General features: G+C 36.0%; 2 protein-coding genes across 3 annotated transcripts; one reads left to right on the top strand and one right to left on the bottom strand.

Annotated features, from left to right (window-relative positions):
- The first annotated feature begins 677 nt into the window (after positions 1-677).
- Positions 678-23,806, top strand: sec23a (Sec23 homolog A, coat complex II component). 2 transcript variants are annotated; one of them, XM_052580557.1, is made up of 20 exons: positions 678-794; positions 2,143-2,378; positions 2,560-2,617; positions 3,072-3,158; positions 3,309-3,545; positions 3,645-3,724; positions 4,361-4,505; positions 5,875-6,033; positions 6,551-6,666; positions 6,978-7,101; positions 7,218-7,298; positions 7,411-7,500; positions 13,934-14,040; positions 14,902-15,055; positions 15,157-15,234; positions 15,324-15,485; positions 18,853-18,939; positions 19,344-19,499; positions 22,132-22,197; positions 22,367-23,806. In XM_052580557.1, exons 2-20 carry the CDS (start codon positions 2,158-2,160, stop codon positions 22,454-22,456), a joined length of 2,298 nt encoding a protein of 765 aa, XP_052436517.1. In that variant the 5' UTR covers positions 678-794; positions 2,143-2,157; the 3' UTR covers positions 22,457-23,806. The 2 variants fall into 2 exon arrangements, with proteins under 2 accessions (XP_052436517.1, XP_052436518.1); XM_052580558.1 differs by lacking the exon at positions 678-794 and adding an exon at positions 1,992-2,035.
- Positions 7,912-13,136, bottom strand: LOC127976266 (adenosine receptor A3). Its single transcript, XM_052580559.1, has 3 exons — positions 11,840-13,136; positions 10,144-10,297; positions 7,912-9,215 (listed from the first exon to the last, which is right to left on the bottom strand). The coding sequence occupies exons 1-3, from the start codon at positions 12,585-12,587 to the stop codon at positions 9,026-9,028; spliced, it is 1,092 nt and encodes a 363-aa protein (XP_052436519.1). The 5' UTR covers positions 12,588-13,136; the 3' UTR covers positions 7,912-9,025.
- Positions 23,807-24,050: the final 244 nt, after the last annotated feature.

Genomic DNA, 24,050 nt, shown 5'->3' with positions numbered 1-24,050 from the left:
ATATTTGTGCTCTTTATACACACATTGACCATAGTACTGTTTATTATGTATATTTGTAATCTAGGCATGACAATTTTGCACAGATTAGTTGGTAATCTTTGTTGTATCCCTGGTCAAATGATTGTAAATAGATAAATCTGTTCTTTTAAATTGTAAATGATTATCTTTCAGTTTAGCAACTAATGAAAGTATCAGTGTTAACTTTTAAATTTAATATTACTTATAATACTAAAACTAAGAAAAATAATGTGCATAATAGAACAATAATATGCTTGTAAAAAGTGACTTTATTGCTATACTTATGTTGTATTAATTACATTTACAATTTAATACATTTACTGATTCAATTAATTTCACTGATATAATGTGTACAAACATTTTTATATCCACTTAAAATGAAGTAGAGAAAATAATGCTGTTGCATGAAAATAAAGGTCATCTTTAAATATGCATAGAATGAATTCACTGCATGATTAATGCATTTCTTTAATGAATTTTTACATTTTAATTTAAGTTTATTAGATAAGTTTCCTTTAAATCTATTTCTCCTAAATTACATAAATTAAAAATAGTTTTTTAATTTTCACCCAATATAATGAATATGTTATTTTTATAACATAAAAAAATAAAGTGTATAATTCAACTCTTCAAATTAATTATAAAATGAACATCGGGCTCTTGACGTGGCACCGACTCCATATTGAGCTTCTACGTCATCAGTTCGGGAGCTCGCTCGAGCCGTGAGCGCGCTGTCACTACTGAGTCTCTGTGGAGACACTAAATCAAGGCTTCAGGTACGTCTAAACACTTACTATCTGCAAACAGATGGTCGAATATATTACGCTTATGATCCGATGATTAATGGTGATTGATGTGAAGCGTTTGATGGACTGCAGTGCGAGAAATCGCGAGTTTAAAGAGCATTTAGCTTGAAGTCGGTTGACTAGAAGCATCATATCTAACGTTACATCAAGCAGGTCATTGCTGGGGCTGTTTACTCAAATGTTTATCGAATCCGGTCGTTATAAAGCAGTGCTCTGAAGTTGTTTTCATTTTGACGTAAGATTATTTACATTTCTTAAGCTATCGAACTAGCATTCTGTGGCTAATTTGGGAGGGTGGGCTGACGCCTCTTGTGGATCCGTAAACGTTAGTTCAAGTAACTTGAAACTAAAAAAAAAACTAAACTAAACTTATTCACCAAAGTAGGTTTTGGCTGTATATCTGGCTGCATAACCGCGGTTTTATTTTTTGCTACCATGAATGAATTAATGTTATGAGCTAATAATGTTGAAATACAGTTATTTTACTACTTATTAAAATTGGGTAATGTAGACTGTTGCATTGCTTACTTATTTAGTATCTTAATATTTCCCCAAACGTGTTGTATTCGTCTAACTTGATCGTTTCTAATATGTCTCCTACTTCATAGGTTTGTATTCTTCTTATCTGCACATGTGGCATTTTTGCTGCTCATCTGTAATCATGGGATTTTCAAACTGGGTCCGGGGTCCATGAGATAGTTTGGCATTGAATAACACTGATGACATTATTAATACCAATAATAAAGAATTAAATAAATACATTTTATATTTAAAGATTAGTGTAATAAAATAATCCACTCTAAACTACTTTGAAGTCTGTATGAAAGCATGTTTGACATCAAATATATCAAATTACATCAAATAATATTTAAATAAAAGTAGACAAAAAAAAACAATATTTATATTTTGAAATGTTTTTTCAGCATGCTGTAATTCTATCTTTCTAAAAGAAAATGTATAGCTGCCTTTATATTTTAGGAAAGTGGTCCGTGGTTTGAAAATTTCTAGTATATGAGCCAAAACCTTTTCAGCATTTTTGGGCATCATATTCACCATCAGGCATAGAAATATAAGCTGATACTGTAAACTATGTGAGCTACCTACCTAGAGCATTTTGGCATCATAGATGCTTTCTGAACTTGTACCTCTTATCTCATTCCAGCTTTTAATGATGTGTGATGTGACGTTATAGTTTGCCCTGTGTCCAAAGGGTAACGATGAATCAGACCTATATACACAGATCAGATTGCATGTCGTATTTGAATACATCACTGCGTACGTTTCTTTCTCGTATCCATAAACCCTGTTTAACTGGTAGTTTCCAGAGGGTGCTATGGCGACCTTCCAGGAGTTCATCCAGCAGAACGAGGACCGCGATGGCGTCCGTTTCAGTTGGAACGTCTGGCCGTCCAGTCGTCTGGAAGCCACGCGTATGGTGGTTCCTGTGGCCTCCCTGTTCACCCCGCTGAAGGAGCGGCCGGATCTTCCCCCGATTCAGTACGAGCCGGTGCTGTGCAGCCGTGCTACGTGCCGAGCTGTGCTCAATCCTCTGTGGTAAGTCTGTTAAGTCAGAGCAGACAGCATAATGAGTTCACAGATGGAGGATCGACTTCTTATCCATTGCGGTAATTTCCAAATAAACACTTTATTATGAAAGCTGGATACATTATTTGCGATGCCCTAATATTATTCTGCTTCTGTTTTTGTTCTTTTTTTCCCCTGTTTACCCAATCAGTCAAGTGGATTACAGAGCAAAACTCTGGGCTTGCAACTTCTGTTATCAGAGAAATCAGGTAAAATCATTTCTAGGGCTGCTCTCGACTAAAGATTCTTCTGGTCGACTAGTTCTCGTTCATTTTTAGCATTTTTCGACTAATCGCACATTTATTAATAAACCATTTAAATCATTATAATGAGCCTTTAAAGGGTTAGTTCACCCCAAAAAGAAAATTAGGCTGCGTTTTACTCACCCCCGAGGCATCCTAGGTGTAGATGACTTTCTTCTTTCAGTCGAATCCAGTCAGAGTTATATTAAATATTGTCTTTAATCTTTTAAGTTCAGTCGGCGGGTGTTGCATTGCTTCTGTCCAAAAGATGTCCTTCCATAAAAAAAAAAAGTTAAATCAATTGCTTATCATATTCGTTTTTTTTATGATTATTTTTACTATGATTTTATCAGTTAATGGTTGTGGCTCAATAAAAGTGCATTGCATTAATGGCAAAAACAATATCCATGTCCTGTCATAGTTCCCACCAACTTACGCTGGAATATCTGAGGTCAACCAACCTGCTGAGCTTCTTCCACAGTTCTCCACTATTGAATATGTTGTCCAGGTAAAGCTTTTAATTATCAACCTTTCATGGCCATATACATACTGAACACTAGAACTGGATACATAAGGAATAGTTACTGATCTATCATAAGGATTGAGATGAAGATCACTTAAATTTCATCAATTCGTTGATTCTGTTTCTTTTCTGTAGCGTGGTCCGCAGATGCCCCTGAACTTCCTGTATGTGGTGGACACATGCATGGAAGATGATGATCTGCAGGCGCTGAAGGAGTCACTGCAGATGTCCCTCAGCCTGCTGCCTCCTACTGCTCTGGTGGGCCTCATTACGTTTGGACGCATGGTCCAGGTTCACGAGCTGGGCTGTGAGGGCATCTCTAAGAGCTACGTCTTCAGGGGCACCAAAGACCTCAGTGCTAAACAGCTTCAGGTAGTTCAAGATCATTTAAGATACACGTGTTTGAATAAACTAGTCGGCACAAATGTCTCTTAATATACAATATTTTTATTTGATAAATCTTGTGTACAGGAGATGCTTGGGTTAACTAAACCTGCTGCAGCACAGGCCGGCCGAGGGCCACAACAGCCTCAGGTTCCTCCTTCAAACAGGTGAGCTAAATGTGTTTTTAAAGCTGCTTTGCAAATGTAAATCTTCAGACTGTATAAACGAATAATTTGCATAATCAAAGTCTGATATTTTTAAGTTATCGAGTCATGTATGTTTTATCTATATATTGCTCTATGCATTATAGATTGTATCAAAGCAGCTTCAGAGTGATAATTCGTAATGACAGAATCAATGATGCAAACTTTATGAAATATGAGGCAAATTAAAATTCTGCTGTAAACCAGCTCTAGTGTCCTTGTTCAACTCAAGTCATTTCATTTGTAAAATTCGTCAATTATAAAACGATTTCATCTATAAGCAGCTCTGAAGACAATAGTGTCATTTTTCAGCTCAAGTTCAATGTTGATTCAATTCAGTATAATAACAGTGTCCAAGTTACAAAATCCATCCATTATTTACCAAATTTAATTCAGTTATAAAGAAGCTTTACAGAACACATGCAGAAGAATTGATTTCAAGTTTTGTTCTCTTATTATGCAGTAATTGCCAAAGGCAACACTGACAAGGAACAAAAACTGTGTTAGGTGGCAGTAGTGGAGAAAAAATCTTGGGAAACCAGTTAAACAAACCTATACGAATGAAGTGATTTATGGTGGTCACTGATTATCTGTGCTCAGGTTTCTGCAGCCAGTACAGAAGATAGATATGAATCTGACAGATTTGCTGGGAGAGCTGCAGAGAGACCCCTGGCCTGTAACTCAAGGAAAGCGACCGCTGAGATCACTCGGAGTGGCTCTTTCCATTGCTGTTGGTCTGTTAGAGGTGACTATCATGATTTATGTTATTATCTTCAGTCATGGTCTGCTGTGATGGCAGCTTTGCTACCAGCTGCAGTTACTAAATTATATATTTACAATAAGAGTTTGGACATGTCTTTTCATTAGGGTTAGGGTTAGGCATGGATTTTTTTCCATGCTTTGTTTAGACGAACAATGAAGGCAATAAATCAATGAAGTAACACTGATAGAGATATGGGAATATTATTGTGATCAAAATGTATAGTTTCTTCAAAGTAGTTTTGCACATTCTAGATGTGCTCAAAAACTAAACGTAATGAAGTGCATCCTGGGATGCTTTTTTTAAACCGCACTGAAGAAGTTTCTACCGACCTGACCGTTCCCGCTAAATTTAGATCTCGTTTCCATAATCTCACATTTAGATTTTCACTAGTAAAAGAAAGAGCGATAGGATAAAAAATAAAAGTGTAGTCTGCACAAAATTGTATGTTAATCAATTCTTTTTGAATTTATTGACTGACATGAATTTCTATTAATTCTCTTAAGACACAATTTGTTTAATATTTTATGCAACACAGTATGCAACAAGTCGAATGCAACAAGTGTCAGAGAAAATGTAAAATGTTGCACAAAAATTTTATTTCTTATTTTTATTTGTATTGTTAGTATACAATTTGTTTTAACACTTACAACACAATAAGAAAGTGTCGCAGAGAGGGAAAAAAATAACCTATTATCTGTTTCTACAAAAAACTAAATTGGTTTGACATTTTTCTGTTAACATGGTAGGAAAAGTGTCGCAGAGAAAAGCAATAAATACGACATTTGTCATTTCAAATTATAGGCTAAGCACAATATAAACAAAACCCAGTTTAACATCCTTCAAGGACAGCACATCCACCCTTTACTCCATCTTTATTCTGCTCTGTCACTCATCGACAGCCTGCTTGTTCTGTCTGAGGGCCGTATATTTACTAGCGGTACAGCCTGCTCTGAGCATCGTTATGCACATATTGCCCTCAGACCCCGCAAATAAAACGTGTGATGCAGAAAATGTGTGTGCAGCTTGTGCATAACAGTCCGAGTGCAGGCTGTACCTGCAGTCAATAAGAATAAAGTACAGATAAGCTGTTCTGAATAAACATCAGGAACGGGATACATAGTAAGAACAACCACTCCGTTTCAGATTACACCAGAGTTGCTGATACTGCCACATTTAATTTGGGAATTCAGGGACCGTGGGATCAGACTAGATTTTTTTTGCGCTGCCAGATTCAATGCCGACCTCTAGCTTTAAGCGTTTGGCTCTAAAGGTTTTTGATATCATAGAATGCATGAATTAATTTGTGTGTCCAAAGCTTTGTGCTTATTTATTGTTTCCTGTCCTCGTGTAGTGCACTTTCCCTAACACTGGCGCTCGCATCATGGCTTTCATCGGTGGGCCCGCCACTCAGGGTCCAGGTATGGTGGTAGGAGATGAACTGAAAACGCCTATTAGATCCTGGCACGACATCGAGAAAGACAACGCCAAGTTCATGAAGAAAGGCACTAAAGTGAGTCTTCCTGTATTTGTCGTCTGTATGATTGGCTTGGTAGAAGTAGCCACATATTGGTGATACCAGTGGTTTCAGAAAGATTGAGTATCTTGAAGCTGTACTGGTGAGTGATGGGTCATAGAGGTGCATTGGTATGTTCACAATTGAACTGACCTTTGCATTTTCAACTGACATTTCAGAGCAGAACAGTAATACCAGAGTGTTATTTTCTGGGAAAACAACTGTATATTTTTTTTCATACGGCATTATGTGTGAAAACTGGCAATCAGCTGGTCCGCAAAAGCTGATTATCCTAATTCTTACCGGATTTGAGGTTACATCTATGTTTATGCATTTGACCACACATTTAGCCAAAGTGCATTCAAGGTAGACGTTTTATCAGATCTTACTTTCCCTAGGAATCGAACCTATGACCTTTGTTTTGATAATGCCATGCATTTCTATCAGCTATTCCTATTCTGTTTAAAGTTGGTGTTTCTGTACACATTTAAAATAGTACTTCATTCCCTTGTAGCACTATGAAGCCTTGGCCAACCGTGCTGCTGCCAATGGACACATCATTGATATTTATGCATGCGCTCTGGATCAGACAGGATTACTGGAAATGAAGTGCTGCACCAACCATACAGGGTGAGTGAGTCAAAAAAAGCTTTTCAATTTTCTTTTTAAATTGTGTTTCAGCATATTGACATTTCGTGCCAAGAGATTTGAGGGGCCTCTGGTGCATATTAAAACATGTTGAGAGTCAGGAAACATAATTCTAGACATACTATCCCCAAGATTTTCAGTATGAGAAAACACTTATTCAGAAATGTGTGAATGTTTACCATAATGTTTGCCATTATGCTGATTTTATAAATGAATTTTATACTGATTGTAAACTTGCAATGTCTTTGCATTGTCTTCAACAGTACATCTTTATGATTTTGTGTAAATGACAGGGGTTATATGGTCATGGCGGACTCTTTCAACACATCCCTATTCAAGCAAACCTTCCAGAGAGTTTTCACGAAGGACGTGCAGGGCTCCTTTAAGATGGCGTTAGCAGGGACTCTTGAGATTAAGGTGGCTTGCTTTTCTTTTTATGTCATTGTTCTGTTGTCTTTTCTGGTTTAATTATTGCATTATTTAATTGTGCTTTAAATGGCTTACTTTATAAACTTAACAAACTTTTATTTCAGACTTCAAGAGAGATAAAGATTTCTGGAGCAATCGGCCCGTGTGTCTCCCTGAATGCCAAAGGTCCCTGTGTGTCAGAAAACGTAAGTACTTCTCTATCTTAAATCAAATAGGCTATACATTTTCTCTTAGGTTCAGTGTTTTTCCTGGCAGTGTGGACAACATATTGACATTCATTTTGACTTCTGCTTGTAGGAAATAGGAACTGGTGGAACAAGTCAGTGGAAAATTTGTGGACTGGATCCAAACACCACTCTTGCATTCTACTTTGAGGTTGTGAATCAGGTACATAAGAATTGATTGTTGGATTTCCTTACAGTAGTCCTTGACATACATGTTTAGAAGCAGGCATTATGACGGATGGTTTTGGATTACTACAGAAAATAATTTTGGCTTGTCCCAAAATTGTATTTTTGTATTACTGTGAAGCAAAACTTGGCCTCGGAGCATTACAAAAGTCTCAGATACTGTGGCTGTTGATTCATGGAGTTGGATTGCTTGTAGATTTCCGTCTTAAATGCAGGTGGTCCACTAGAGGGCAAACTTTCCTCATACATGAAATTATATATTGTTATTTTAAACTGCATTTCAATTTAAAGCATTACTTCACTGCAGTAGTTTTTAACCTTTTATATATTTTAGTGATTCTCAAAAGATAGAATTGTAAATAAATTATTCCAAATACTGCACGGTATATGGAGGAACAGGACGTGAAATATTTATTACAGAGAATAATTTGGTGCAAGTCTTGTCTTCAAAGTTACTCATTTTATTTTTATTTTGTTGTTCTGAGTATGTATGGTTTTAAAGGAATAGTTCACCAAAAAAAGAAACATTTTACTTGTAGATCAGCTTGTTTGTTCATCAGATTTAGAGAAATTTAGCATTACTTCATTTGCTCTCCAGTGGATCCTCTGTAGTGAATGGGTGCCGTCAGAAAGAGAATCTAAACAGGTGATATAAACATCCCCACTCCAGTACATCAAATAACATCTAGTGAAGTGAAAAGCTGCATGTTTGTAAGAATTAAATGCATCTTTAAAATGTTCCAAATTTTGATTCTTGCTAAAATGTAATTCCATAATAATGCTTTCTCCAAGAAAAAAAAAATCTTGACAAAACATTTTGACTAGTGTTTGTGTTTTTATCAGCTATTTGAACTCTGATTTTGGTGGCACCCATTCACTGCAGAGGATCCATTGGTGAGCAAGTGGAATTTCTCCAAATATGAAAATATGAAACAATTCATCTTCATTTTGAATGAGTTGAGTGTTTACATTTTTTTGCTAATTTTTTTTTTATTTTGGTGAAATATTCGTATAGTGTTTGAGGGCTTACACAGTTACTGTACAGTGAATAATCATTTTAGAGTTTGGTGTGAGCTTTAATTTATTTGTTTTATGTAGCTTGTGAAATGCGTCAGTTCAGATTGCGCCATCATGGATGCAGTTCCTGAAAGCAATTGAACTGTGATTGGCAGTTTCAGATGCTGAACATTTTAGAGAAAGCATTCATTTAGAAAAAAAAATGAATCATTGTTTGTGTTCAAGTCACAAAAGAAAACAATACAAATTCTGAAGCAAAAGTCCTTTTTTCTCTTCTATCTTCAAGATGCGTTTACTGTAGAATATCACAAGGTTTTTTCTTTCTGCATGAAGTCTGTTTACATCATAAGCAGCGAAATTGCTTCTGGTTAGCTCCGCCAACCCAGTGTCCTCTTGTTCTGGGGTGAAGCGATGCTGCAGACGCTTCCTTAAGTCATGATTATTTCTATGCTATTGAAACCACCAAAGGTCAGTGAGGGTCGCGCTCAAACCAGCGTGAGTTCTTGCTGAGGTTGGTTGTTTGTTTGTAGTGCCGGAGGTACACTGGGAGCTGGCGAGGAGAAGCTGTTGCTCTCGCGGCGTGGCTGTATGGTCGTGCACTGGGAGTTTTTACGAGGATACTCAAACATCTGCTGGATTTTATTCAGGGTTTTGCGCAGTGCTGCTCTGTACCTCCTGAGAGATACAAACAAGGTCATGGTAAACCTCCCACATACTTGCAAGCTCTAAGAATCTAAAAGACAAACACATATCAATACCATGATTCATAGCCACTCCATCTTCTCTTTCTAGATGTGGCCCAAATTGGCCATATGAGTTTTTACCTCCACTTTCCTTTTCCAATCCTGCTCCACATTCGATTCCTGCCACAATTTATTTACGAAACATTATTGAATGTGACTGGTATTAATGTGGGCTGCCACATCTGATAGTTAAAAGGCCAGGAAAGTCTTAATAAACAATAAAAAAAGGTAATGTCTCTCAATGATTACAGGGAGAATGTGTTATGGATCTTCCTGTCTTCCTTCATGAGATTAAGGATGGGCTGCTGGATCTTATATTTACAGTAATTATATATATTACAATATAATACGTTTTAAAAAAAATACTTTTTAAAGCACTAAGAGATGTTTTAAAGCTGTATTTATTTTATACAACGATAATGTTGTGAAATATTGTTACAATTTTAAACCAATATTTTTCTATTTAAATTTGTTAACATTTTAAATATTTCTTGTTATTGATGCTGAAAACTGTTGTGCTGCTGTGTAATATTTTTGGTGGAACCATGATAATTTTTTTGTTGAATAGAAATTTGAATAGCATTTATTTTATTTTAAAGAGTTTTTTTGGTCAATTGATGTACCCTTGCTAAATAGAATGCATTTTTTTTTTTAGATGTTTTAATTAGTGAATTTTATTACACCAGAGTGTGACAATAATACAGTGATGTACATATTAAATGATATAGGAGATCTGTTTCTGTTGCTATATGAAAATGCTGTCATTCAGCCCAGCCCTATTTGCTTCATAAGAGACATACTTGCCTCTTTCCCCTAATGCCACATGATAAACATTATAAGAATGAAACTGGTGCACTTACGTTTGAGTCATGGAGTTGATCCATGGGTTAAGAGCTGAAGTGAAGAGTACAAGCCATGTGGCAACAGCCGAGGCAGGCTGCGGGCTCTCTTTTCCCGTCAGTGTCTCATAGAAGCAGATAACGATGTATGGCAGCCAGCAAACGAGCAGGCACACTGTCAACAACACGCACAAATCACATGACGTGGTTAATGATTTATTGGACAAGCTTATTTCATTAGCGCAAGAGGAATATTGACTTGAACTGTCTGGAGGTCGTGTTGCATTTGTGATGTATTTCGCTAATTAGTTTCTCCATAATCTAAAGACAAAGATTTTAAATTGAATTAATTGCATTGAGTTAATTCACAATTAATCCAGGGCAATTAATTTTGCAGTTACATTTGGTATTCTGTGGGATAGTCTACATATGCACACAAACTGAAATCTCGAGCCATTGTAATCTCACTAACTCTCTCATTAATTTTATTCTGTACATTTTCTGATTTATGTCAAAAGTTTGGACACACTTGCTCATTCTTTATTATTTCCACAATGGAGAAGAAAAGAAAACTTTGAAATAGAACAAATGGAAATAGCAAAAATATGGAAATAGTGTTCTCTTATCTTATAAATTCTTTGTATAGATTCCAGCTCTGCACACCAACTTCATGAGGTACAATGTGAGTTGCTTTTAAACAGCACTGCAGTAGTATGCTGGATACCTGTTTGTTGCTTTTCCTTCCTCTCCAGTCCAAGTCGTCCATTAAATAAATTAGTTTTTTTTATTATTATTATTATTAAATTCATACATATTTTATTTTTGTCTGCAAAACTAATCTGAAACATTTAAGATGAAGTCTGTAATAGTTTTAAGGTCGTGAGAAACATAAATGGAGTTAAATGAAGTGTCTGAACTTCGGACTTGGTGTATTTTATTTTTATTTTATTTGTTTGTCATTGGTGCAGTAATTAAGTCACAAAATGATTAAATAGAGAGAAAATTTTGTCTTTAAAACTGAGTATATTCTATACTTTCAGAGGGTACTGCAATCTATAATTGTTATAGTATTATTGTACACTATTATTCAAAAGTTTAGGGTAAGAAATGCTTTTATTTAGCAAGGATGCACTAAATTGACCAAAAGTGACTGTAAATATAATTTAATACAAAATAATTATATTTAAAATAAATGCTGTTCTTTTGAAATTTGTATTTATCTAAGAAACCATAAAAATGTATTATGGTTTCCACAAAAATATTAGACCGTGACATTCATAATTCTAAGAAATGTTTCTTGAGCCGTAACTGAGCATATTATAATGACTTCTGAAGGATCATGTGACGCTTAAGACTGGAGTAATGATGCTGAAAATTCAGGTTGATTACAGGAATAAATTGCTTTTTAAAATATAATCAAATAAAATTTTTTTTTACAGTATATTTGATCAAATAAAATTAGACGTTGAGCATAAACTTTTAAAAAACATTTTTTTTAAATCTTCCCAACCCCAGATATTGATCATATACAGTATGTGGATTCTGGTGGTGTTCTGTGTTTGTATTAAGCAGCAAGTAAGTGTCCATATGTCAAGGAAAAATTATTGTACCTAATCAAGTGATGTCAGAAAGATAATCACTTATTGAAAATCCAAAACAATGTGGCAAATCAAACACAATAAAGCTGATTTATGCCCCCATGTTTAATTACACTTACCTGTGGTGGTCACCATTACTATGGAGCTTTTGAAGTAACTACTGGCTGGCACGTAGAAACAATGGTCTTCGTTGCAAACAAACGTCCCTCGTCGCACCTGGTTCCTGGCTATATGCACTATATATCCATACATGGAGCACATCAGTACAACGGGAATGATGATTCCCACCACCATGAAGAGCATGTTGAAGGCGATGCTGGACGGCTTGAAGTTGGGAACACAGAGGAACTTTGTCTCGCTGTAGACGTAACTACCAAAACCAAAGAGTGGCAGAGCTGCGGTGAGGATGCTGTAGACCCATACTATTGCGAGGATGATTTTGGCCCTATATGCTGTGAAGATCACAGGATAGCTGAGGGCGAAGCAGATCTCCGTGAACTTGTCGACTGTCGCCCAGGTGAGAGAATGGATTGAGGCGAGCTGGAGCAACAAAAACAGAAAGGCGCTTCCCTTGCAGGTGGCACTCTTACTAGGGTAGCTCTTGACTTGAAAAAGGCTGTTATGGACACCAAAAGGAATAGTGGAGATGCCCAATGCCAGATCACATAGGCAGAAGCTCAAAGTGAGACCCCAGGTGTCCGTTTGCAAACTCCGATTGAGTAACACCACCAACAATAATACCAAGTTCCCCAACACGGAGCAGATACTGGAACCGATCATCAATGCTGCATAAACCACCGCCGTCCACTGCATGTTTACATGTGTGTTCAAATGCAGACATTTACGAAGAAGAACACAAATGCTCATTCAACGACAGAGATCACACTGGAAGATGTGGTAAGAGGAGGTCACGTTATCTGTGCCAAACCACCTGGGAAGGTGTTGCTTTATGGGAGGAGTGTACCTCATGCTGATCTTCAGGAGTAGAGGATCAACTGCAGTTCACCATGCACTGATCTCTTTGGGGAGCGTTAGTCAAACCCCCCTCCACCTCTACTATCAGCACCTGCCTCAGCCGGTTCCAAAATGGCAAACATGCTGCCTTGAGAGGCAAAACTATGTGAACAGCTACAATCATATGTAGCGAGGTAAATAAAGCATCTAACATTTAAAGAGTACGTTTCTGTGGACATAGGGCGCACTGGGAGGCTGGAGCTGCACTGCTCTGCAAACACGACGCCTGAGATTCAATATCCTCTCTGTTGCGGCTGCTGCCGACTTTATGAGCCATTTCATGCTCGAGTGTTTTTTTAGTATAATTGGCAAGAAAGCATGACCCTAATGCGGTTTAAGCCCTAATCATTAATTAAGGCTTCGGTGCCTTTACCCAGAGCTTAAACCTTCCTTCTAGTTATAACAGTTATAACCTGTTACACGTGTCGTTTCTTACAGGCATTAAACTGATTTTAGATTGCAGGTTTTTTGGTGGTATTGCACGAGCCATATTTGCAATACTTTGTAGTCAAATATAAATATCAAAACTTACTAATTACTTCACAGTTGCAGTTAGTTTCTATGAAAGACCATTTCTGCACTGTGTAAAAACATAAAACAAGGTAATTGCGATTTATTTATTTTATTTGTATTTATTTTTTTAAATCTCGCAATTCCTTTTTTTGGTTTTACTTTGGTTTCAATTTTATATCTTACAATTCTGACTTAATTTCTAAGAATTGCGAATTTATATCTCACAATACTGACTTTATCACCTGTTTGGATTCTCTTTCTGATGGCACCCATTCACTACAGAGGATCCACTGGAGAGCAAATGAAATAATGCAACTTTGCAGTTCACAATTCTGAATTGTAAGATATAAATGAGATATTCTTAGAAATAATGTCAGAATTGTGAGAAAGGCAGAATCGTCATATAAACATTTGGCATTACACGGATACATTTTATTTTAATTTAAAATACAATTCAGAACATTTTATATCTGTTTTTAATCAAATAAATGCAGCCTTTGTGAACATTATAGCCTTTTTAAACATTGAAAAGTGTGGAATATTGAAGATTATTATTTTTTTTTTTACAGTAGACTTCTTGAGTGGGACACTTTTGCTTTGCTAATGCTTCCAAAACATCTCCATTTGTCTCCAATTCTTGCTTACTGGTGCAAATTTTCTTTTCTTTTCTTTTTCTTTTTCCTCAGCACAACGCTCCTATCCCTCAGGGTGGACGTGGAGCCATACAGTACGTAACACAGTACCAGCATTCTAGCGGGCAGAGGCGCATCAGAGTGACCACGATTGCAAGGAAGTGAGTGTTTTCAACATTGATAATAAGAAGAAATATTTGAGCAGTAAATCAGCATATTAGAATGATTTCTGAAGGATCATGTGACGCTGAAGACTGGAGTAATGATGCTGAAAATACTGCTTTGCATCACAGGAATAAATTACATTTTAAAATAAATAAAAAGACAGAATAGTTATTTTAAATTATTTTTTTGGTCAAATAAATGCAGCCTTTGTGAGCACAAGAGACTGCTTTCAAAAACATCTTACCAAGCGTAATGCTTTTTTACATTAGGATTTCTGTTCTGCTGTTCTGTTCAACCCTAAATGTCACCCCAAATGTCACTGAGACACAAAAAACAATAAAGTCCACAAAGTGTCCACTTTGTTCACTATAAATTTGAGTAATAGTATACTTGGCAAGAGAAACTATGGGGGGAAAAAAACCTTGTAGATGGTTCTTCTTGTAGATTGTCCTTTCATAAATGTTCAAGTTTGGACATCATCTTTGTACATCATCCATTTGTTATTCTCCATACGTCCATGTACAGCTTCCATGACAGCTTGAAGGAGACATCAAAAGATTCCACTTTTAACATTACATTTGTTTGTCAGAATCAATGTGCATCGTAAGCGAATATTTAGTCTTGGACAAAGACTAATGCACTGCTTGTAGCTTTCAAGCAAACTAAAAGTGTTTTAAGTATCTGAAACATTACTGAGCTCTGACTCTTTTCTGTTCTGTCGCTTTAAATATACCTTTTAGATTTATTTTTTACCATGTAGACGTGAGGATGAATCAGTGTGAGTCAGACCGATGATGCAGAAGCTTGTGTTCGAAGGTCACTATGCTATAACATGTTCTTCACATCCTCCTCTTCAGCTGGGCTGATGCACAGACTCAGATCCAGAGCATCGCTGCATCTTTTGACCAGGAGGCCGCTGCCATCCTCATGGCCCGCCTGGCCGTCTATAGGGCAGAGACGGAGGAGGGCCCAGATGTTCTGCGCTGGCTGGACCGACAGCTCATCCGCTTGGTGAGTCTTTCAGCACTTCTTCTTTCAGCTCGGACTTGCTTGGTATAATCAGTACTTTAGTATTAGGGATGCACAATAATTTTCTTATCTTTCATTTGCAGTGCCAGAAATTTGGAGATTATCATAAAGATGATCCAAACTCATTCCGTTTCTCTGAGACATTCTCATTGTATCCTCAGGTATGTTCTTTTTGTCTCACGCTCTGAGACTACACTGAATCTCGCTTTACAGCTAAGTGAAAATGAGATCTTGACATTGTCTTTGGCAGTTTATGTTCCATCTGAGGAGGTCTCCTTTCCTGCAAGTGTTCAACAACAGTCCTGATGAAAGCACCTATTACAGACACCAATTCATGAGACAGGACCTGACCCAGTCTCTGATAATGGTTCAGCCCATCCTGTATGCATATTCGTTCAACGGGCCACCAGAGGTAAACATGCAAACCTTCTCCCACTGCACATTTAATATTTGCTTGATTTGATGGATCATTGATGGACTTTATAGATGGAAGTTTCATGCATGATTTTCAACACACAACTTCAATTTTCTTCAAAATGTTAGAAACGAATGAATATATGATGTATATAAACCTTTTTAGCCATGCCTGTATTTAAAATATATTTAACATATTTTAAAATTTTATTTATTTTTATGATGGAAAAGCTGAAATTTTCAGCATCATTAATCCAGTCCTTAGTGTCACATGATCTTTCAAAAATTATTCTAATATGCTTATTTGGTAGGGCTGTGAATGTTTGGGAAGGCAGCGATTCGATTCACGATTAATAGGTTTTTCGATTCGATTCAAGAATGATTTTTGCAAATTTAGAACGGTTCAATTCACAATTAAATTCGATTCGATTCTGCATTCTTTTAGTACATTCACAGGATTATTTAAATGTTTCCCCTAAATTCTTTAAATGCTTATTCAGGGGGCAAATTACAGTAGCCCTTATGGTTAGAGAACCATAGGTTAAAAAAAAAAAAGAAAAAAACCTTTTGTCCATTGTTAAATACTAGTTTATTGATACGACATGGCATACATAAAAATGTATGTAAGGCAAGATTTTTAAAAAAGAGCTTTTAAGAGTATTATGTATAAGCTAACATTTTGTCACACCAGGGTCACAGCCATCATTTCAGAAGTGACAGCAATGTCAAATACAATAATTTTATTTAGCCAGCCTATAATATCATAATTATTATTTTAATTTTTTTTTACAAAGAATTCTCTTCTTTTTATTACTTTTAATTAGCTGTAAGAAATCAAATACACTGCTGGACAATAATCAATCATTTGTAATGGATAATTTTTTCCTAATGGCAAGTTTATGATTGTTTTATATACTAGGCTACATTTAATTAGCAATTATTTAAATTTTCTGCACAGAATAAGGTAGAAATTATACTTTATAGTTTCTGTACTGTAATAAATGATATGTCAATTAGTCAATTATTCATAAATTTTATTCATTGTGTTTTTTTTACGTTTCATCAGTTTATTCTCTTTTATTCCGTTTAGCTGCAGATAAAGCCTGCAAGACTGCTCAGGTAACGCCGTCGGTAAGATGCAGGGAGCCATTGACAAACTACAGAAAAGTAAAACTACTTCACTTTAGTATTAGGCTACTGGCCACGAGTCCTATAGATCGCACGTCAGCTGCGTCAGAGACGAACGGAGCGCGAGCACAATCCTGTTACAGTCTCGGGCGGTAAACAGTGGAGCGCGTGAAGGACAGATTAGAGGCATGAACACTGTTCAAGGTCTCCATTAATTCTTGCGTGTAGTAATTGAATGTGTATATATTTTGAAAACATTGAATTGCTTTAGAAATCGCGATTCATTCGATTCTTAGCGTTTTGAATCGATTACTGTCTGAGATCGGCGATTCACGATTCAAAAATTATGTTTCAACATTGATGCATTTGAATCGTCAGGGTTCGTAATCGATGCATCGAGAAAACAAGTGAATCGTTACACCCCTATTATTCGGTTATTTATTATTCTTAACAGCTGTGCTGCTTAACGTTGTTGTGAAATGGTGAAACGAAAGGCATTCTGTTTAATTATACATTTTCTACAATTAATCATTTAAATGCATTCCTTGCAAAATAACTCATTTCATAGAAAAAATTACTGACCACCCAAACGTTTGAAAGGCAGTGTATAGAAAGTGAAATATCAGTATTGACCAAAGTCAATCACGTGTCATGACTCTGGTTGAATGTGCAATGCAGTGTCATGATGATTGTGCACCTGATGTCCCCAGACTCAACAGATTAAACAGTGTTCTGTTTAATTAGTGTGCTGTGATCTTTTTGTTCTCATTTTCGTTCAAGCTCATATTATTGTTGTCTTTAAACTTTTTTGCAAACGCTGGAAAAAAAATAAGTAAAATGTACTTTTTATTTTGCAAGTTTTTGTATGCATATTAAGTAAAATGTAAGTATGGAATTAAGTAAAATCAACTTGACTAATTAAGTAAAATTAGCAAAGGAAATATTTACAGTTAACGTGTTCACTCAGAGTTTGATGATTTCTGCTTACCAGTAATTATTTTAAGTTTGCCCTGCAATACTGAAATACATTTCAGCTAGCCAGGGTTTGTAAACTCTACTCAAGCAACAAACTGTAGCAATGAAAAAAAAATCCATTAGAGCATGTGGTTCTCTTACAAGCATGTACATAAGCAAGTAGACAGCTCCTTATTCTTTTTAAGATATCATTTCTAATAAATAGAGTTTTTACCCAAATAAACACAGCCTTAAAATTAGCCTTATTCATTATTAATATCCAAATTCATGGTGGGAACAAACGGGATCATGACTTTGATATTTACTTAAACAATCTTTGTAAAAATAACAAAGAAGTACAATATAAGTTCAAACGTTAACTTTTACAAGCTTAAGTCAGGTCTGTCTTAATTATAAATATATTGACTATATATATAGATCATTTTTGGTGACCCATTATATTTCCTTAAATGAATGTCACTGTGTTTTTTACATTCATCTTGCGCCCGTGTCTTTTGCAGGTTACATAACGTTTTGTAAAATTAAAAAAACGCTTTTACAGAAAAAAAAGTTTTATCTGCAGATATTGCCTTGCTTGGGGATCTGTGCCTTTGTGCATTCAGACATCTGATTGCTAGTCATTTACAGGGAAAAATCTGGGTGCATTTTTCTCTTTTTCTACTTGTTATTTTGCAGTTTTTGTTAGAAAATGTTTATTGACTATTTATTCAAGTTTTTTTAAGTTATCTAATATTTTGAAACTTTATTTCCATGATCTAAATATAAGTTTGTTGTCATTTGGAAGTGTGTAGGCCTTCTTTACTGTTTTTTTTTTCTTCTTTTCTTTTCTTTTTAATTCTTGTCTGAAACAAATTTTTTAATGTAGAAATTACATTTGTTTTTCTGTATTTACTTGACCACAAAATAATTTTTTATCAGTGAAGACACGTTACCATTTGCATAAAGGTTGCACATATTAGCACACAATTATTTTTAAATGCAAGAAGCAAATGTTGTACTATGAACTCTACATGATGTTCAGATGGCCTGGACTGTATGTTCTACATTAGCAGTGAGTTAAACAACATCAGGGCGATGATACAACGCACAACTCAAACTGACATGTGTGTATTTCTAATCTGCTTTTAATGGAGGGCTTTATGTCACTTACTGTTTTCCCCAGACATTGGGACCAGAAGGGGGAAGTTCTAGGAAAGATGTTTATCAAAGCATCTAATTGACAGTGACAGTCTAATAATAGGCTTTGTTTCCTGTTGTTGTAGCCCGTGTTGCTGGACAGTAGCAGTATCTTGCCTGACCGCATCCTCCTCATGGACACCTTCTTCCAGATTGTGATTTACCACGGAGAGGTAAGATGTGAAAATCAAAACGATTGCACAGCGGTTTGTTTTCCCATGTGACTGGGTAGACGTTAGTTTGAAGCCAAGTCTTTTTCATCTCTTCAATAATTAAGAATGCAGTCTGCTTTCTTGGTCTCGGTCTGAACTGTTCAGTAATTTGTGCAAATGAAATCAGAGCCAGTTTTGCGGTGAAACAAGTTGAAACTTGGCTGCATTTCAGAGGAGAGACAGTTTCTGATGAAACACTTGTAGGTGTCTCGCTGAAGTACATGCTAATGAAGTGAAATTTTAAACCAACTGAGTGAGGTGTTCTCTCAGTCACATTTACTAGTGCTAGTAAACAAGATGGATTTTCAGATTTGGCACCTTGTTGGATGACTTCTGACAGAAGCATGGTGTTTTGCCTCATGTAGACTGTGTCTCAGTGGCGTAAAGCCGGGTACCAGGATATGCCGGAGTATGAGAACTTCCGCCACCTGCTTCAGGCTCCTGTGGATGACGCCCAAGAGCTTCTGCACAATCGTTTCCCCATGCCACGCTACATCGACACGGAGCACGGCGGCAGTCAGGTACAGAGGACGCCAATCATTATGAGGCACTCACACTAAACTAAACGGGTTACACTGATTAATTGTGGTTACAAGTAATATTAAAGGTCATCAATATTCATTATTCAGAAGTAAAAAGGTCATTAATATTCACTGACCTGAGTTAAATAAAGCAATACGCCACTAGGTGTTCTGCAATACGAGCTCTGTCCAAAAAGCTTTCACATACATAGGGCGCTGTGATTTCTGTGATGAAGAAAACACAGAATCCAGTCATAAAAACATAATTTATTGTATAACGCTGAATGTCATGCAAGTTGTCACATTTTGGATGAATAAATCAAAAAGCAGTTCAGTACACTTAAACTTAATGCTATGGACTTGTGTCTGTGCACATTAAGCCACAGAAATACTAAATATGAATCCTGCGTGTTCTGCATGTCTCTGTGTGAATGAATGATGCAAAGCATGGTTTCATTTACTACACGCATACTAAGGCACGCATGATGCTCACAGGGATCCTCTGCCACCTCATTTTATGAGTACATGAACACACAAACATCTCTAGAACTGCTCAGAGAGTCACTCCATCAGCGTTTTAGTTTCTTTTGAGAAAAACTTGTCATGTACAAACTTGAAGAATCTGTGACTGAAATATTTCTTAATGTAACGATAGTCACATTAAAAGTTGCTATTAAAAGGTTATTTTCAAAGGAATATTTATCAGAAAAATTGTTTACCAGAATTTTAGCAGAAAAATTTAAATATACTACACAGTATTTCTGAAAAAATAAAATTAATAAAATCGATATATTTTTTTAAATAAAATCAATTAATTAAAGATGCTTTTGAATATGAAAATTGTATGAAACTATTAAAATACAATCAAGAAAATTAATGGAAAACAGAATCTAGTAAAAAATAAAACTCAATTTTAGGGGAGAAAAAACATTTAATAGGGAATTAACTTTTAATAAATTGTTATTTTGAAATTGTAAGTATCATGATTTCAATTTGTTTGATTAATTTAATAAAATTTTTATCTAATTATAAAAAAATGTAAAAAAACGAAAATAAAAATAAAAATAAAAAACTGACATTGGGAAAAAATCTAACTGATTTCATACACTTCATACACTTAAAAATAAAGTTTCCTTGTTGGCAGTGATGGTTCCATGAAGAACCTTTAGCATGGAAGCTTTCATTTGCACAGAAAGTTCTACATAGTGGAAAAAGGGTTCTTTAGATTATTAAAATGCTGTTCACACTTAGAAAAAATGGTTCTTTTAAGAACTGTTCAATGAAAAGTTATTTGGTAAACCTTATATGTAATGTGTTAACATTTAACAGAAATAGAGCCTGATAAGTGACTGATTTGGATCGCTTTATAATCAGCATCTCTGGACTACTCAATTGAAATGCATCAGAGACTTGATTTACAGTTGATTCCAATATAATCTGAAATTAGAATGTTGCTAAGAGATATTCGTATAAGCACAGAATTTGGTAAAATAGATAAAAGCTTTTTGTCAATAATTAAAAAAATATTTATAACAGATATTTTTATTGACTTTTGGATTGCACTTTTTACTCATCTCAGGGTTTGGATTGCTCTACCAATGTCAGATTTGTCAGCACAATGTTTCTGCCTACTTTTTTGGCATAGCCTTAATATTGGGAAAGCTCCAGTGATGCCTTAAATAAATTGCTGTCTAGGTAGGCAGCTCGGTGTCAGCTCAAGTTTTGGAACGGAACTCTCTTAATTCTGGAAAAAATCAGTGCCATGTTGGATTATATCTCTTTGGTTTTGTTTTTCTCAATGGAATGGCAAAAGCAGTTATATATATATATAAGATAGCAATTTTCAACAAACAGTTCAACTGATTATTTTAATGATAATAAAAAAACACAAGCAAATCTTCTGGCAAATAATATTGTACATTAGCCTAGCTGAGGTTTTATGCTTGCCAAGCAGCATAACAAATCAAAGATCATTCTGTGTGTTGCAGCCAACATTAAAGTGCACTTGGCTCTTGAATAGGGATGTCAGCTGATCACAGTGTGTGTGTGTGTGTGTGTGTGTGTGTGTGTGTATGTGTGTGTGTATGTATAGTACGATTGAATGATGATGAGCTGAAAATTTATATTTTAATATTTTTCTTTTCCTTGCTTAATTATCTCGCTCTTATATGCGTTTATGGTGAGCAAATGCCACTTAAAACAATTGACCGGTCTAGTAACTGGATTTACACTGTAAACTGTAGGTTTTTACAGCCAGACCTGTCCATTTTATAAAATAAAAAAATAGCTGGTTTGAGGCACCTTGGCAACGACAGGTGTTTGAATCAGTAATTTTGCATTAGTAAGTGCAAATATTTATAAATTGCTTTCAAAAAGCCACCTCCATTTTCTCAAGCCTTGATTAATAACCGCTCATATGGAAGGTGCTACTTTGAAAACAGTTGTTCTGACAGCTCTTCAGTCAATTTCTACGCCTGAGAAATTCGCCCTTAGAGATTTTTAAATGGCGCTTGTGAATAAATGACTGTTATGGGTCATTGAGACATGGCTGCTGTTCTGCATATTAATACACCATATGAACTGTTTTTAGGGTCAGAATTTTTACTGAGATTTATTTTCTGCCCCCCTCCAGGCACGTTTCCTTCTCTCCAAAGTGAATCCTTCTCAGACTCACAACAACATGTATGCATGGGGTCAGGTAAGCGCCTATATCTCACCAACACAAACACATTTCCTATGCAAGGAATATTGATTAGTCCACAGTGACGAGCCGTTTTTATACAACAATATAAACATGTCTCGGCTTGTTCTAATATTGTTTAACCCACACTGCCGCTGACTGAATCACACTTCCTGTCTTTGTGTAGGAGTCTGGCGCACCCATTCTGACAGACGACGTGAGTCTTCAGGTGTTTATGGATCATCTGAAAAAGCTGGCAGTGTCCAGCGCTGCCTAAGATCCTCCTCTCGGCAATCAGTAACACACAGCCAGTGGGGTCACATTGGCACTGCCCTCAGTTTTCCCCATTTATATCATGCATATATTGAGGCTAGATTTTTTAAAAGAGAGATTGGGTCAATCGTGAAGGGAAGTGTCATTCTTGAATGTTTAATTATGACAAAAACGGTAAAGACTGCATGTTGAGTATACATCAGGACAAGACATTTGTTACTGTTTCAATCAGAATGAATCGAACTTGGGGATGTGAGCTACATGGTTAAAGAAATAGTCAAAAACAAAAAAAAATACAATTCATCTATAATGTACTCGTGCTATTTCAAACCCAAATGCTGATTTTTTTTTTTTTTTTAATTTTTTTTTGGTACCTGAACATAAAACTGAATTTTTTGAAGAATCATCTAGACAAGAATAGTCCATATATGCAAGTCTTTTGAAGCAATATAAGCTTTCAGTCATTTCAGTTGTTTAGTCATTAATCACTGCCTAGCCCACGTTAAAAAAAATAAATGCATTGCAGTAGTTTGCTATACAAATTGCTTTTATCTACTATTTTTGATTTCCTCTTATTTGATTATCGAAGAGTTTCAAGTACTATGTAATCGGAGAGCAAAAGTAATATTGAAGATCATTAATATCCATTATTCAAAAGTAAAGGATAACATTAATGCATTAATAACATTAATATTCACTGACCTATGTAATCTTGGTTAAATTAAGCAATAAGCCAATGCTATTTGTTGTCAATTGCTTCTGTGCACCATTTTTGAATGTTCTAGACATGAAATCTTAAATTTCCTTGTGCAAAGCTATTGTATGGCCTCAGAAAACCTGGAATGTAATTCAAAAGTCATATTGATTTACCTTTATTGTGCTTTTTTTCCTATGGCAAAAACCACTATTCTTCAAAAGCTATTTGCCAGCATATGGGTTTGAAACAACATGAACTATTGCTACGAATCTGATGTTTACGTGTACGAAGCTCTGGAATGAGACTTGTGTTGAACGGAGGGAGGAAACTCGCTGGTTTCAGCACACCTGCAGCAGATACTTTTGTTTGCCTAGTCGAGGAAGGTGAAAGCAGTGTCATTGTAGCCAATTAAGCATGAGAGCTTGAATGCCGCCTCTAGCCAACAGCTCAGAACAATGGCTTATTTTTAGACCCTGTGCGTGTCTCTCGTCTCGTTGCGTTGATGGGTTGTGTTGCAGCGCTGGGTTGAATGCCCCATTCCAAACACAGACTTGCGGAATTTGTAAGCTGCCTTTCTATCTGTAGCTCTGATATTTATGAGCCATTTCTAGCAGTATTGTATGTTTTGTTTCTAATAAAACTGGCTTCGTGGTCCCAGCTGGCCTGCAGTGTTCAGATTTTGGAAACTGGAAACCTTCTTTCTGTCACTCTTGCCTTTCAAGTCAGCATCCTGCGAGTCTCAAAGGACACGGAAACTGACTGTGTGTTGTTAAAGGAAGAGTTGAAAACACTGTCATCGTTTTCTCACCCTCATGTCATTCCAAACTGCATGACTTGCTTTTTTCTGCGAGACACAGAGGTTTTGTATCATCACTGAGCTGTTCTTTTCCATACAGGCTTT

This window comes from Carassius gibelio, chromosome B17 (assembly GCF_023724105.1).
Source record: "Carassius gibelio isolate Cgi1373 ecotype wild population from Czech Republic chromosome B17, carGib1.2-hapl.c, whole genome shotgun sequence".
Classification (NCBI taxonomy): domain Eukaryota; kingdom Metazoa; phylum Chordata; class Actinopteri; order Cypriniformes; family Cyprinidae; genus Carassius; species Carassius gibelio.
Note: the sequence above shows the minus strand (reverse complement) of the source record. Positions and strands in the feature narration are given on the sequence as shown.